At 38.3% G+C, this 16541-nt stretch overlaps 1 protein-coding gene across 1 annotated transcript in view; it reads left to right on the plus strand.

Moving 5' to 3' along the window:
* The window catches only part of LOC103023148 (PDZ domain-containing RING finger protein 4), a 94637-nt gene that overhangs the window by 62011 nt on the left and 16085 nt on the right, over window positions 1-16541 (plus strand). The window contains exons 3-4 of the mRNA XM_049474527.1: window positions 3349-3451; window positions 12668-12766. Of these exons, the coding sequence (XP_049330484.1) occupies window positions 3349-3451; window positions 12668-12766 (202 nt within the window). The remainder of the gene's footprint in view (window positions 1-3348; window positions 3452-12667; window positions 12767-16541) is intronic.

The following is a 16541-nucleotide window of genomic DNA, read 5'->3' on the forward strand; positions in this document are numbered from 1 at the left end:
GCTGATGGTGGTGATATATTGTGAAATATCCACCTTATTTTCCATGGCTGTACTGTTGCTACAGCTTTATGCATCTAAAATGCACCGCAGCAACAAATTATTTACAGTGCATAGAAAGTGCACTGTTTGGTTTTGTTCTTCCACCACTTGTTTGCATACTGTACATAAATGTATATTCCTACATATAGCAAACATACGGAGAAGCATATTCACTTTGTAATGTTACTTAATATTCCTTCTCATAACACCTAAAATAAGTTTTGGTCCTGAAGAGACCAAGCTGTTTATTGTTTCAGGTGTTATTTTGTCCCAGTTTCCCTTCAAACACCTCTCATGATGTGCAATAGTACAAAGTCATCAATGCATTTTTCATTTCAAAATTTTCTACACATTCTCTATTAGAGACAAGTCAGGACTGCAGGCAGGCCAGTCCAGTACCTGTACCCTGTTGTCTGCAGCCATGTCTTTACAATATGTGCCGCATGGGGTTTTGTATTGTCTTGTTCAAAACATTTAAATTCATGGACACTAGGGATGTGCCATATCGTATTGTATCCAATAATAACGGAATATCGTGAACAATACGATATACCCTGAAATATGGTGCCATATCACCCACCCCTAATTATCACATCAGGGTACTACTTTTTTACTGTTTTAACAAAAAAAAAAAACTGTTCTCTTTTTTTTTATGCAAAATCAACCAGCGTGTGGTTTTTCATTGTCTTGTTGAAAAATCCATGAACATCCCTTAAAAAAAGATGTGACTCGATGGCAGCATGTACAGTTTCGGAAAAAAAAGAGATCACTTAAAAATTATGAATTTCTTTGATTTTACCAAATTGAAAACCTCTGGAATATAATCAAGAGGAAGATGGATGATCACAAACCATCAAACCAAGCTGAACTGCTTGAATTTTTGCACCAGGAGTGGCATAAAGTTATCCAAAAGCAGCGTGTAAGACTGGTGGAGGAGAACATGCCAACCTGCATGAAAACTGTGATTAAAAACCAGGATTGTTCCACCAAATATTGATTTCTGAACTTTTAAAACTTTATAAATATGAACTTGTTTTCTTTGCGTTATTTAAGGTCTAAAAGCTCTGCATTTATTTGTTATTTCAGCCATTTCGTCTTTTTTTTGCAAATAAATGCTCTAAATGACAATATTTTAATTGGAATGTGGGAAAAATGTTGTCTGTAGTTTACAGAATTAAACATCAATGTTCATTTTACTCAAACATAAAAACCTATAATTAGCAAAATCAGAGAAACTGATTCCGAAACTGAAGAGGTCTCTTATTTTTTTCCAGAGCTGTATTGCTCTAAAGTCTTATTAATGCTATAAAGCAATGTTGCTACAGCTTTATGAATCTAAAATGCACACAGCAACAAATTATACACAGTACATAGAACTTGCACAGGTTCTTTTGTTCTCCCACTGTTCTCACCACTGGGAAAATAGTCTTGATTGCATACATATATGCATACAGCAGCATATGGAGGTGCTTATTGCCTTTTACTGGTTGTCTTGAATAATCCCTCGTGACGGGAAAGTAGGCTTGTTTGTGTGTTTTCCCCAAGGACGAGGGGACGGCGAGAGGAGGAGGAGTAGCAGAGGAGGAGGAGGGGGCATCATTATAGACTGAAAGCTGTATAATGATTAATTAGAGACAGTGTCCTATTCCTCTCATGACATCATCATTGAAAATGTAAGAGGTTTTATTCACCTGTCAGTGCCGTCACAGTAAAGGACAAAGAAGGCATGTGCGTGTGTCGGTCTGTGTTATTTGAAGGGGTCGGATTAAGAAGTGTGTGTGCCTTGTTCTTTCTCCTTGCACTGATACCTTCACTCTCTAAATGCATTCTGCACTTTCTCACTCACCTTGTCTCAGCACATCTTCTCTCTCACTCTCGCCTGCTGTCTTTTCTTCCTTTCCCCATGAGGATTTTATCCTTTCTTCCTTTCTTTATCTGTGTCTTTCTCAGTTTCCCGCTTAACCCTTTAATATTAATTGACCCAATTTTTTTGCTCATTTTAGAATGTCTTTGCTTCTAGGGCCCTATAATTTCACACAGGGGAAACTGATAGTTACATGAATGCACAGAAAGGCACAAAATTTGAATAAAAAACATTGTGTATTTTCAAAACCTGAGTTTTTTCTTTTATCATCTGAGCTTACTACACATCTTGACTTAAATACTGATTTTTTGTCTTTATGCTCATAAATAACAGTGTATTGCATGTGATTAAAGTTAAATAGACTAGAGTACAGTACAGCAGTTGCATTCAATTGAAAATACCCTGTTAACAAAAACCCAGAACACTACAGTACCTTACATATTTTAAGAAGCAGATCAACAGCATTGCTGCTGGTTTTGGCAAATCTACAGACGAGACACGAAAAGACACAACGACCATGTTAAATCCAAAACACATCACAAGAGCAGGGTGAAATTAAATCTGCCCTCTTCAAATAAGTTTAGTTTACATTGGGCCCAAACAATCCAGCCCAATGTGAGCCCATGCACGTTCTGTCTGAGCCTGACTCGGCCCACCCCAAAAACTGTCATTATGAGCCTGAGCCTGATTTAAACCCCACATTTTTTTTGTAAGTAAAGCTTTAAAAATTACCTTTTTAAATACAGTTTTGCGTTGTGTGAATGAGTTAAATCTGTTCAGAATTATGTTAATGAACAGTGCAGCATGGAAGAAGCACAGGCCTTCAACATTTTTACAATCACAGCGATAAATTCTACATCTGCATCAATAAACCCATTCATATTAGCATCAGTCTTGAATAGAAAATGAAGCTTTAACTTCTCTTTGGGGGGTTGTTGCTTTTATTCAGCTGTACCAAAATTTACCAAACTTGTACTGAACTGTGACTTTTGTGTACCATTATACCCCTATTATAAAGTGAATATTTCTACATTAAAACTGCTACATTATGACATGCAGTGTTTATACACAGTCATAAAATGTCAATGAAATGTTTTTTTTTTTATGTTATAAAGAATCAGTTGTTCTTATGTCCACATAAAAGATCCCCATGGTTGTTTGGTTACCCTAGCCCAGAATAAACAAAATACATGTATTGCCAGATAGATAGTTCTGTCATTTATTATTAATAGATTCAATTATAAAACACAGCATTGTACATTTCATCATTGTCTATCTTATAAAATCAAGAAGAATGGCTTACAGTGATTTTTACCATATGTATTCTACTGTATTCCACAGCCTCTTGTCACTTCTTGCTTCATTGCGCAATGCAGTGTTGTCATGACCATCCATAACTCTGACTTATAAGGGTTAACACACACACACTGTTTCTTTGTCCATAGCTGCCACTCTCTTCACACCATGGGTCAGGAGTATTATGAGGGGAGTGAGTATCTCTCCACCATGCCGGCTGATGCTGAGAGGACGGATGAGTTGGAATATGAGGTAAGACTCCATCCTGTTTCCTCCTGTCACGTTTATTAATAACAGTTGACATCCACCCAGCGTGACTCCCTATAATAGACCTTTCCCAATCATAAGAGCAGCCCTGCTGGTAATAGACTCCCCAGGGCTGTCCCCATGGGTCCACGCTGACAGATGATGGGTCACCGTCGTGACCTAGGATGCATGATCACAGGCTGGTAAATAAACGGACGGGTGGGGGCACACTGTTGCCCTTGTCCGCTGAGCCGAGACCATTGTTGCATTTTCAATTAAAATGGCTTTGTTAGGATGTTCTGGTTTGTTATGGTCACTCTGCTTCAGTCTGCAGATATTCACACCATGTGGATATTTCCATATTTATCCGGTAAGCTGGCAGGCTCGCTGACTGGCTGGATTGCTTTGCATCTGTTTTCTGATTAGTTTGATGCAGGAAAAGAGTCGCTTCATGAAAAATTTGGTGGCCAAATGGTTTTGAATGTCTAAAGAAACAGGCTGGTTTGAACATGGCAAAGAGGCTGTCTCAAACGGCTCCAGGCTACTGGGTAGGATAGGCTGGTTTCAGATCAGTGCATTAGGTCCCAGCGAGGGACTGCATTCTATATTCAGTAGCTTTTCTTGGCATAGCTGCCCAAAATATGCACCCTTTAATTCTAAGCCAAAAACTGCTATTTCTGCTTTTTAATCTGCCCTCCTCCAATAATAATGTGACTTCTCAACACTGGTACCTCATTTACTTTAAAATGTGAAATAAATGAGACATAAAAATGTCAGATTAAAGGAGTTTCTGGGTTTTTATCCCAAAAAAGTAATAGCATATTCATTTGCAACAATGTTGCCTAATACACATAAAAGATAATAAGAACACATTTTGATTTTTTTAAAGATTTTTTTAAAATAAACCTTCCCCACATCCCTACATCATTCCTACCACCCTGGACTGTTAACAAAAGGTGAGTCAGACCCATAATTCAAGCTATTTGTACCAAATTCTCACCCCAATATGCACAATGCTTCAGATCAGGCTGTTTTTTCCAGTCTTTAGATTAGTTTCTGCTCAAAACAACTGTACAACTAAGTGCATTTACATTAATGCAATCAATCACCTGATAAATCAGATTTGCCAATAATCCAATCAACGCATTCACATGCACTTTAGTAATCAGATAATGGAAAAACTCCTAAGTCAGGTAATAATTGAATTTCTACAAGCCAATAATCTCACTGAGGCATGTGACGTAAACTTCCTAGCATTGCTTTTTGTAAACATGGACCACTTTAACTGGCAGATATGAATTTTAAAATATTGTTCTTTTCTTATTAAATGTAATGATGCCCTTCACACAGCTGTCCTATTTCGTTAGTTAATTTTATTTAAACAAAAACCAGAAAAAATTAAATAAAGCAGAGTCGACAGGTATACATGTGCTGAGAAATCCAACTACTGAGCTTAAACCCAGCTTTTAATCAGATTTCTATGCAATATAAGATGATATACTTGCATACTGCTCTATATTTTACTGCATATGATAAATCAAACATAATTGATAATCAGAGTAAAAGATGATTACTTTCAAAATATAAATAACAAAAAAATAGTGTTTGCATTTTGTTTCAGTTTCAGTCAAATACAATATGTTCAATCATATATTTTAATCGTTGAAATGGAAAAAATATATATATTGTAAAAATCACAACTTTATTCTGTCTTGTCTCCATGGTATTATTCCCACTGTAGGCAGACATGTATTCTAGAGTCACATTTAAGAGAAAAGAGAGACATTGGAAAAGCCTTTCAGTGTACCATAGACGAGCTGTTAGGCATGATAAGGTTTAAATGCAATAGCATAGTTCATATAATTCTGCACCACAATGTTTCCCATAGTGTTCTACCCTGCAGAATAAATCATATTGATGTCCATATGAATGAGATCGCTCCAAATCCACACCAAAGCATTTCTGTGCCACCAGTTTTGATTGTTTCTGCCCCATGAGTGAATTTGCTCATTACCTATATGTCACCGCTCTGGAAACGTATAACGACACCTTCAGAACCCTCGTTAAGCTCAGCCAGTCCATCATTATGTCAAGAGCTGTTCATTGTGTTAAAATACCCCTGTGTTGAGCTTTGACAGATGATGTTATCAGCCACCTGATCAGATATCCCTCCGGAGATGATGAATTTATTTTGCCTTGTGCTAGTTCTCGTTTTGATCCACCAAACTGCACCAGTAGCTTCAAGATTCCTTTATTTCCAGCCCATTTGAGGAAGGGCGCCATCTGTTTAGGAGCGTTGAGTGATATATGATGATAACCTTAGCCTGGTTGTTTTCATATGAATTTGTTTGAATGCTTTTGCTCAGCCAGCATGAGTTGCAGCAGATTTACACATCCGCTCGCGGCTCCTGCTCCTCGCAGTAAGTCAGAGCAAATATATTATTTTAAGCACTGATCTGCACGGCTCATTTCTATGAGCTAATCCTATTACGTTGTGTGTGTTCTTTTTATTTCATGCTTGGAAGGGTAGATTCCAGGGTAGAGCGTACGTCCACTTACCATATGTCAATAGGAAAATCTTCACACACACACGCAGCCCACTTAGAGAAGATTTCTATAGGAAATCCAGCATGAGATGATGAGAAAAAAACTCACGACTGCTTTTTTTTTATATGCGCTATGAATTAGCATGTTTTATTCTTATGTGAAATCTGTAGGCTAACATCATTAAAAAGGTTTGCAAGCTATGAAAATAATCTAGCAGACTAGGGCGCTTCCACTATAATCATAAGATTAGTCATGCTGCTTGGCATCAGCAGCCGGAGTCTGAGAGAGCACAATTGGCCATGCTCTCTCGTGTGCAGATGGCGCTGTCTCGGTTAGCACAAGGCATCTGTGAGCTGATGTTTAGGAGACGATTTGCTGCGCTTTATTTTGGGTGTGCTGTGATGCTACCCGGTACTTCTACTCAGTAATGCTACATCTACAGCAGTTTGAAAAGAGGTGGTGGCTGACTTCACATGTGTCGGAGGAGGCATGTGCTAGTCTTCACCCTCCTGGTGTTGGGGCATCACTAGGTATAGGTGGCGTCCTAATGAGTGGGTTGGGTAATTGTAAATTTGGGAGAAAATGGGAAAAATGAGAAAAAAGGGGAAGTTTCCCAGGGATTAAGCCAAGTTGTAGACTTACTTTTCACAATGGAAAATAAAGGCACACTTAAAATCCTTTAATTTAACCAAAAATCCGGTGTGCCTTTTGTATAAATCGTACCAGTCAGTAAAGCCACTCCACTGAAGTACAGAATTATAAAAGAGTTTCAGTAAAGTTTCTCCAGCACCGAGACTGGAGCAGTATTAGCATTAGCTCTTTTGCTCTTTTGCCATTTAGAGGTGAGTATTATCAGACTGTAGCCTGCTGCTAGCACTGCTGGAGGAGCATTAGCATTACCCACTAAATGCACTAACTCTTTTGCCGTTTATAGGCAAGTATGTTGGACTGTAACCTGCTCGTTTACAGTGTTAAATCAAGCTAGTATTACCAGCAGAATAGAATAGAACAGGATAGAACTCACTGCAGCAGATAAACATGAAACTTTTAAAACCATGCCTAATGCCAGCTGTGGGTTAGAGGGGTATAAAGCCCACAAGCATTGAGCTGTGGAGCAGTAGAACTGTATACTCTGGAATGAAGGTGCTCCATTCAACATACTTGGGATGAGTTGGAGAGGTGGGGGGTTTAACTCAGTAAAACAGTTATTGTTGGACAGTAAGCATTTCCTGGATAGTTGAAACAGCTATTCCAAAAGAAGCAGGCTGCACTCCTAATACTCTTGATTTGGAAACAAGAAACAATACGTTTGTCCATATAGTATACTGCATGTGCCATCATTTGGCACTTCACATTTAAAGCACCTCTACTTTTAAAAGGTGTTCTTTACAGACAGTTGTAGAAACACAATGTAGAAACCTTGCTTTGAGGGTTTGATCGCATTGAGCCATAGCAGCAGTTTTAAGATCAGGTACTAATGTTGATTAATTAGTTCTTGATCACAAATGACACACCAACTAATCTCACAGGTATGAAATTGTGCTCCATCACTCCAGTAAGTGCAGTTCCACAGCTCCACAGCCGAGTACTGGGGGCTTTATTCCCCTCTGGCTGAGCTTAGCATTTTTCTGCAATGAGAAAACACACACATCCAGAGCTGTGGGCCGTCACCAACTCAAGGGCACATCAGCAGTAAATGTTGAGGGATTGAACCAGCATTGAGGAATCAAACTAAAGTCTTGTAACAAGTAGAAATACTGTCCACTATTCTAGTGGCTCAGTGGGACATCAAAAACAATATTGCGGGTTTGATACCAAGGCTTGTGGTGGGGGCGACACTGTGGGGCCTTTGAGCAAGGGCCCTCACTGATCTCTGGGTGCCACAGGTACCACAGGGTGTAGTCAGTGGTGTTCACTGCATAGATGGGTTAAAGGCGCAGGCCTAACTCAACCTGTGCCCAGTACAAGTATAGTATACTGTATTTTTCGCACTATAAGGCACACCTAAAATCCACTCCACTGAAGTACAGCGTTATTCAGGAGTTTTAGTTTAATTCTCCACCACAGAGACTGCAGTAGCATTAGCATTAGCCACTAACTGCTATTTCCCCTTTCTGCGGTGAGTATTAGCAGCCTGTAGTTTGCTGCTAACCCCAGCTAGCACTGTTGGAGCAGCAATAGCATCACCCTTTAGCCGTGCTAGCTCTTTCGCTGCTCTGAAGGGAGGACCTGTTAGCGGTTAGCCACTGGTGCTCCAGCCTTAGTGCTGGAGAAATATGGAAATCTAAGCTTACTGTAAATAAATTAAAGCACTTTACTCACAGTTTTTAGGAGAAAACTCTGTGTAGATTAACATTATAGTGCGAAAAATACAATATATGGTTTTTATTGTTAGGCAGGGAACCACATTATACAAGCTGTATTTATACAACTTATCACTATTGTCAAAAATGCTTGCACTCTAAGCCTAATTCATGTAGGTGACATGCCATATAGGTAACCTAGTAATATGACACCACCATATGTTTATTCCATCCCAAATTACATTCACAATGTGAAGCAATATAAATACAATGGACTATATTTGTCCATATCATGCAGCTCGTAACATGGAGAGCATGTCTTCTTTCCTGTTTTCCTGCATTTCAGTCCTTTCTGCTTTCTGCTTTGACTCATTTTCCTATTACAGCTGTGCAAACGCACAGATATTATGATAGCTCCCTGCGCTTTCTGACGATGGGCAGTCATCTTCTCTAATCACAGCATCACACTCATTAATTTACTGTCATTCCCGCGTTTCTCTCATCTGCTCTATCTCTCCGCTCTCCTGAGCCTTGGAGATCATCTGGAAAATGGAAATAGGGAGGAGAAGGGGGGGGGGGGGGGGTTCCTGGGATGAGACTTTGTAAAGGAGATCAGATGATGCTTTCAGATTTGACTCACGGAGGGAATAATGATACATTCTGACATCGCGACCTGTGCAAAGGAAGCGCATTGTTGGAGGAATTTCCACGGGGGGGGCTGAACAGCAGGTGTTTGCTGCTGATAGCACGGCGTCTGATGCCTGTTTACGCTTTAAGTGTTTCCTCTCATTACCTGAAATACACAGACCAGCACTGACTTTTATCTGTACAGGCAGACTTGTGAGTTACCTCTAAACCTATTAGTAGAGAATCACTTTCCTAGCAGACAGCCTAACTAATTACGCTGGATGTTGTGTCTGAAAAACGAATGTTCGCTTTTCGTTTCATGTCAGTGTTGGGCCTTATCTTATCCAAGGCTGCTTTGAGACTTCTACCATTTCTTCAAATGTTTTCCATGCAAAATCACGGCACAGTGCTGCAGATGTAGGTTATGACGGCTTTAATTGGTGCTTTAATGCATCAAAGAATATATAAAAATCAGAATGTGTCAGTTTATCACTCTATTAGTGTGTAGCAGTAAGCCCCCAGCCACCGCCTCATTGGTTGTGATAGCATCAGTCACCGCACCTCGCTCACACCACTAAGGCTGGCACTCACAGAGGCACTCAATTAAAGATCTGAGAGCCTGTCTGCTCGACTGTGTCAAAAAAATGAGACGTAAAGCCTGACACTATAGTTGCCCCACTTTCGTCCCTCTCCTCTCTCCCGCTCTCATGTTGCTCTGGGGGGCAATTAGCTGTGCAGGCCCCTGCACCGGTGGGCTTATGTTGGGCTGCCACTGTTTGATGAACACAAGCAGGGAATAAGGAGGCAGTGTATGCGACCTCTGGCACTACACACACCAGATGGCTCTCTCTAGTAGCTTCATTTGTCGCCCTTTTCCCCCCAAACTGCCTTTCTTTGTGTTTCTCAATTCCTCCACTCAAAGATCTGACATGTCTGACACATGTGGAAGCAGTCAAGACACAGATGTCAACATACAAATTATTATTTTCTGCTTCTTTGCTTTCTGACCACATGGAGGTTCTGACCACCAGCCAGGCTCGAGGTCAGCGGGTGGAAGGCTGGTGTACAGACCAAATACACACCTCCCTATAACAATGGCCATCTACCCTGAAGACACCAAAATCAAAATGTTCCAAAAAAAAAAAGAACTGCTACGAGTGCAGGCGCTGTGCAGCTTGGTAGCTTGGAGTTCTGCCAGCACAGATTCAATCAATATGCAGAAAGTACATTGCAGAATATAGAGTAGGTCAATACAATATGCATGACCGTATACCTGACAGTGTATGTAGAATAATAATAATATAATAATAAAGCGCAGAATTCTATTCCATCTAGTACTATAATAACACTGTGAACCATGCCTGGAGGTGTTTCAGGTAATTGGGAATTTCTCTTAAGCTGACAGTCAATCAAGTCAGTGCAGCGGTGAAATGCTAGACTGTTCATTTCTTCAGCTACTAGTTTTTGATGGCTTTTAGAACTATTTTGGAGGGATTTGGCTTAGATGGGGGTGGAATATAATTTTTTTTTTTTTTTTAATTTATGTCTTTAAGTTAATGGTTAAATGTGCACTGTTGCTTCAGTAAAGAATCTGAAAGCTTTTGCTACTAGAAATTAAATCAAACCCTTAATTTCATTTCCTAAAATGTGCTGAATTTCAAGTAAGGCAGAGTTTAAGCAGATTTTTATTTTTATATATCTACCTCAAATGTATGAGTCTGACCATTAAAACACAAAAATACAGAAATTAAAAAGGCGCACCATATTTTAAGGTGTGTTATCAAAAAACGTCTATTTTTATACATAAGTACAAAATACAGAATACAGCTGGTCTCACCGCTGAGTGGCTAGAGCTGTAAAGCTAAGATAAATTACTGTAAGTAAACAAAACGTAGATTTCCAAATTTCCAGCTATTAGCGGCTAACCGCTAGCGCTACACTGAGTAATGCTGAGTCTTCCGGTCGTCCCACATAGCTTGTTTTAACATGGTAAACACGCAGGTTACAGTCCAATATACTCCCCTCTGAACAATTAAAGAGCTAGCATAGTTAGCGGCTAATGCTAATGCTGCTTCAGCAGTGCTATCCGGGGTTAGCAGCAGACTACACTCCGATAATACTCACCTCTAAACAACTGAAGAGCTAGCGCGGTTAGCAGCTAATGCTAATGCTGATGTGGGGGTGCATTGTAATAAAATAAATTATCCGAACCTAAACCAATCATAATGTGGCCCATGTTTTTCATTCATTTTGCCACCTACAATAACCAATAACCTATTTTATGACATTGTAATCCAAATTTAAAGACTCCCCAACTCCAACATCTGTGGAAATAGTGTGAAATTAAAATCCTTGAATTCAGTGATTAAGAGGAGGGTTCCAATACATTGTATAGTGTATATGAGCTGTAGATTCATGGGAATGTCATGCTGATATCCTCAGAAGAAAGCCATCTCAGTAAGTAAATGGATTTTAGATGTTGCTTTCTACTTAATATCCAAATGATCTTAATGTGTTCCATGATTTCTAAATGACTTTTTATTTGTGCATAATGAGGCTTTCAGCCACAGTGGAATTTGCTTCCTCTATTTCTATTATTTCTAGCTTCAGTCTTACACTGCCCCAGCACTGTGAATTTTACAGTCAACACATTTAAACCTACAATTTTTTCATTCAAATAATTTCTTTTTTGTAAGGGTCATTATCAGAATACTGTTGCTGTTTGGCATCTTATCTCAAAATTTTTATATTCACACTTGAACAATGACAATATAGACAGTTGATAAATTTATATTCTTTATTTTAATTACTGTAATATTTTACCACGACAGGATAAACAGTTTTGGAACATGCATCAAAAATGGCTAAATAATTAACTAATATTATTTTTTTATTATTATTATTTAACTATTCAATTAATTGTATCGCTTAAACAGGCAGTGCTACAGACATGGTAAAAATCCCAAACTGTATAAAATGTATGAAACACACTTTAAAATTGAGTTGAATAATTCTTTAAAAAGTATTGTTGCACAGTGTTTATATGACATTTACTCATGCTGTGGAGACAAAAAGCCTGTTATATTGATTTTGATAAGTAATCTTTAAAAGCAGTCACCAAGATAAAGACACATTAACTAAAGCTTCACAGAGTTCAGCATAAAAACACATATATTATTAACATCTTTCGTTTGTATTGGAAGGAGGTTTGTTCTGGGGAAGTGTCGTCTGTGGCGGGTTGTTGAAGTTTTGTTTTCAGGAACCTGAATCACAGTTTGAATTCTACTTGGTGAGGCTCTAATTTTAGCTGAACCCTCTCTGACTAACTCCACAGTGGAGCAGCCGATGAATTTTTCATCTGCACAGCCTCTCTGTGGTTTAAGCACTGCGATTGCTAACTGAATAAATTAATGCTCATTAGCACGAGTACAGCTTATTTACAAACTATGTATTAATATTGAAGGAGAAACTGCATATTAAATGCGTCAATATTCTTGGAAGTTCAGTAGAAAGTCGTATTTATTGAGATGTATTGGGGAAGGAGAAGAAGTGTTTCAATTTTTCATACTTTGACGCATAATTTCAGTAGACTGTTTACTTTGAAATTTGCTGTTGACTGTAAGAGCGTTCTCATCGCTCGGGATATTTGTTCAAGGAAAGTGTAAAGTCAAACCTGGATCAGTGATTTGCCCGAAACTGCCTGAATGTCAGAGTTTAACATTGATTATTTGTTTTATTGTTGCAGGAGGTGGAGCTGTGTCGGTTGAACAGTCAGGAGAAGCTTGGACTCACTCTCTGCTACAGGACAGATGATGAGGATGACATTGCTATCTACGTGTCAGAGGTGAGTGACTTCTTATATTTGACGTTTATGTTTACACCAGTGGTTTGATTTTAGTCTGACGGTAGCTAATCTGATGGTGAAATGAAGCTATGATCATGTCATAACCACTTTCATAGTTTCTCTATATAAGTCTAAAGCCTTTAGTCTACTTTTCCTACACAACCTGATTGTTCTCAGCCCACTCCTGGTTCCATATGAGCTTGAGTAAGCACTGAAATGTGATGGGTAAACTTTACAGAGCCCTGATTGGCCAGAGAGACACTCTATGAAACACAATGCTTTAAGTAGTCTGAAAGATGATTAGTAAAGGTATTATGCACTAAAAAAAGTGCCCTGAGTTATGCTAGGTTTAATCTGATTAAAACCTACAGTCCAGGCTAGGGTTGGGAAAATATATCGATATTGCAATATATTGTAACAGTATTTTTCATAAAACTTAGGTGCTCTAAACTCCCCCCACCCCCCATCTGGTTTGATAAAGTGATTGCTTCATTACTCCACATGGTGGTGCTACTCAAATGAATTGGGTAAACCAGTGCTGAAGAATATTGGTTGTGAAATTCTGTGAACCTGACACCAATAAATTCATAATTCCTTGTAAATACATATTTAAGAGTATTTTATCCTCTTCAGTAAAACTGATGGCAAGAAGTATTGTTGGTTCTGAAGTATTGCAGAATCACAGTATTGTTACATCATCATTATCATGTGCAACATATCGAAATAATATTAAATTGTGAGGCTAATATTAGTTGGATTTCACTCTTTGTCCAAAAACAGTGTTCCATCCAAAAGGAAGTGTCAGATTGCACTGCTATTCGGAAGGAAGATTCAAAGGTTCGATAAATGATTTAAAATGTACAAATAACTGATGATGCCAATATTTGATGAGTTACAGATACAGAATAAGAGTCTCTCAATATGGGTTCGAGCTGCCATGCTAGACCATCTTGGAATGTTGTTAGAGAGGTTCCTAATGGTGTCCTGCGATAATTCATTCCATTTAGCAGGAATAGGTCTGGCAGTGTGGCTGGCCATGACACAGTATCTGTTGAGAAGGAAGCAGTGTGTGGACGAGCATCGTCCTTTTGATTAATTCCTTCTGGGTGCATTTTTATTTTTATTTTTTGACAATGAGCAGATTTGAGGTAGGTTTAAGCATGTCAGGGTTTACATTTTCCCACATTTTGTGCATTAACCAGTTCTGAATTTTCCAGTTTATTTAGTATGAGAAGGAAGTGTTTAAACAGATTTGAAGCTTTCTCACAAACCTTCACTCATCACTCTCTAGTTACTTTTTGTGAATTAATAACATTTTATCCTAATACTCAGAGGTGCTTCACATTAATGTTGTTTAAATGACCACTCTCGGCCCATGTACTGGAGAATAACAGGCTATGGATAGAATGGTTCCTTACAACAGGTGATTCAGAAGAATATATTTGTGGGCAGCGCATGGGTGCGTCAATTACAGGTTATTGCAATGCGGCTCACACAATAGTGGGAATGTCCTTTCCACGCTTTACCATTCAATTACTACCTCTATCTTAAGTACCTCTATCCTCTATTTACCTCTATCTTAAGTACTGTAGACTCTAAGACTATTTTCCCTGTTTAAAACTAATTCTGCTATGTTACCATAGATTTGATTATGACATCTTCCATTTACTACTTAAGACCATGAACTTAGCAGTGCTTAAAACATACACACTGTATCTCTGTATTGTGATTGACAGCATAGCTTACATATCTACAAAACAAACCACCCAAACAAACACCAAAAGAAAACCCTGCTATTTTTCAACCCCTGGTAGAAGCACATGTTAAAGCCGTTCATTATAAATGTATGGAATCTGCTGCACATCACCAGAATCTTGGGACCACACATTTTTTTTTTCTTTTTTTCCGTTCTTTGAGGCATTCAGAGATGTTGACTCTCTCTCTCTGAACTGTTTGCAGACAAAGAATAACAAGCCCATGATGAATATAATTAGCCATTCTCAGAGTACAGCATGATGTGGAGGAAAGACAGGCGTTTGGGCTGCATGTAAATGAGACAGAAAGACCCCTGTGCAAATATGACTAAATCAAAAGTGACATTTGGATTTGATACTTCTCTCCTGGCTCCTTCAGTGTGCGCTGGGCTTAATTGGCATGTTTGGATAGTTGTATTTGTCATGGTACTATAGCACGATTGAAGGTTTCCTTAACATGCAGGGAGAGTAATGGAATGGAAGGGTTGTGATTAAGGGCACTTGTTTAAGGAGAGCTAATGTATTTATTTGTGTAACGCTGTCTGGATTGTGACAGTAACACTTAGGAAGAGCTCTGTGAGGCTACATTGTAGAATACATTGACACTAGTTTCTATGCAGTGTACACCAATATACCAAAACATTATTACTAATATGCCGTTGGTCCTTAATATGGTATTGAATCAACCTCTTAACAGGCAGGCATTTAGTCAAATTTCAGCCTGATTACATGCCAATATATTTAGGATATCTATTCAAGCATTACATAAAAGTTTTCATGTTTAAAAAGAAACATTATTAATCCTAATTATAATCCTAATTGTAAGTGTAATAGTTTTTTTTATTTTTATTTTTATTTTTTACAAATTTGAAGTAAATATGCAAACTGTCAAAATAGTGTAAAATAACTGTATTGAATTTACAATCAATATATTCCTGAATACACATTAAACATTTTGTCCTCCAAACCTTTCATTTTGTTACAGTTGTCTAGTTTTTATGTCTATTTTTAATCATGCAAAATTTGGGTTGATTCTTTTTACTCATCTTTAGGTTTACTGATTTTATTAGTGAACAGGCAGCTAAAACCCTCAAAGTATTCAGAATGTAAACAACTAATTTTACTTCAGATAAAAGGAGATTTGTATCGTTTACACTTGTGGCCCATATATGGGCCAAGACCTGTTAAGAGGTTTTAAACAAAGCCTTATAAATGACTTTAGAAAAGCATGAATGCAGCAGTTCTATTTATTTCTGTACAAATTATGCCAAAAAAGTTCTGCCATGTTGTTAAATCGGAGATTGCACTAAAAGTCTATATGTAGAGAGAAGACTGAGTGCAAATACTTTTGGGTCCAGCACTTCTAACTACACTAACATAAGCTGGCTGTCTGGCAACCAATTACTGTATATGTCATTGCGCATTTGACACATTCAACACTGAAATTACAAAAAAATCTTTGTTCAGAGTGTCTGCAAATGTGACCAAAAGCACATTATCAGACAGAATCAATAGCAATATGATTATCTATCTGGTTTCCTAACATCTTAATTGCAATGGCTCCTTTTAGCCAAGGCTGTCAATCAATTAATTCGCTTAATTCCTAAACCAGCCAGCAGAAGCACTAGACCTGTGGTGGCTTTACTTTTGAAAGACATTGTACTTTCCATGCTTTTCTGCACTCACTGATTGAACCACCACATATTGGACTTATTTTCCTGGCCAGGAAACTGTGCATACTTACACTACTGTCCATGTGATGTAGAAATCACAGGACATACAGCATTAGGCAACCTTCCACCAGTGTGCCAAGGTCAAGGTCTGATGCTCATATGTCCAGTGTAGGTGCTTTCAACAGTGGACAGGCTTTAAGACCAAAGTGACTTTGACATGGGCTAAATCATGAACTTCTTCATGGGAATCTTCTTCATGAAGCCAAGAAATCTAGGAAATAGGACCAGACACAATGTTCCTTCCAAATTTTGGTTATTTCATAAACCAATTTACTGTTAATAAGGTAC

This window comes from Astyanax mexicanus, chromosome 2 (assembly GCF_023375975.1).
Source record: "Astyanax mexicanus isolate ESR-SI-001 chromosome 2, AstMex3_surface, whole genome shotgun sequence".
In the NCBI taxonomy this organism is placed as follows: domain Eukaryota; kingdom Metazoa; phylum Chordata; class Actinopteri; order Characiformes; family Acestrorhamphidae; genus Astyanax; species Astyanax mexicanus.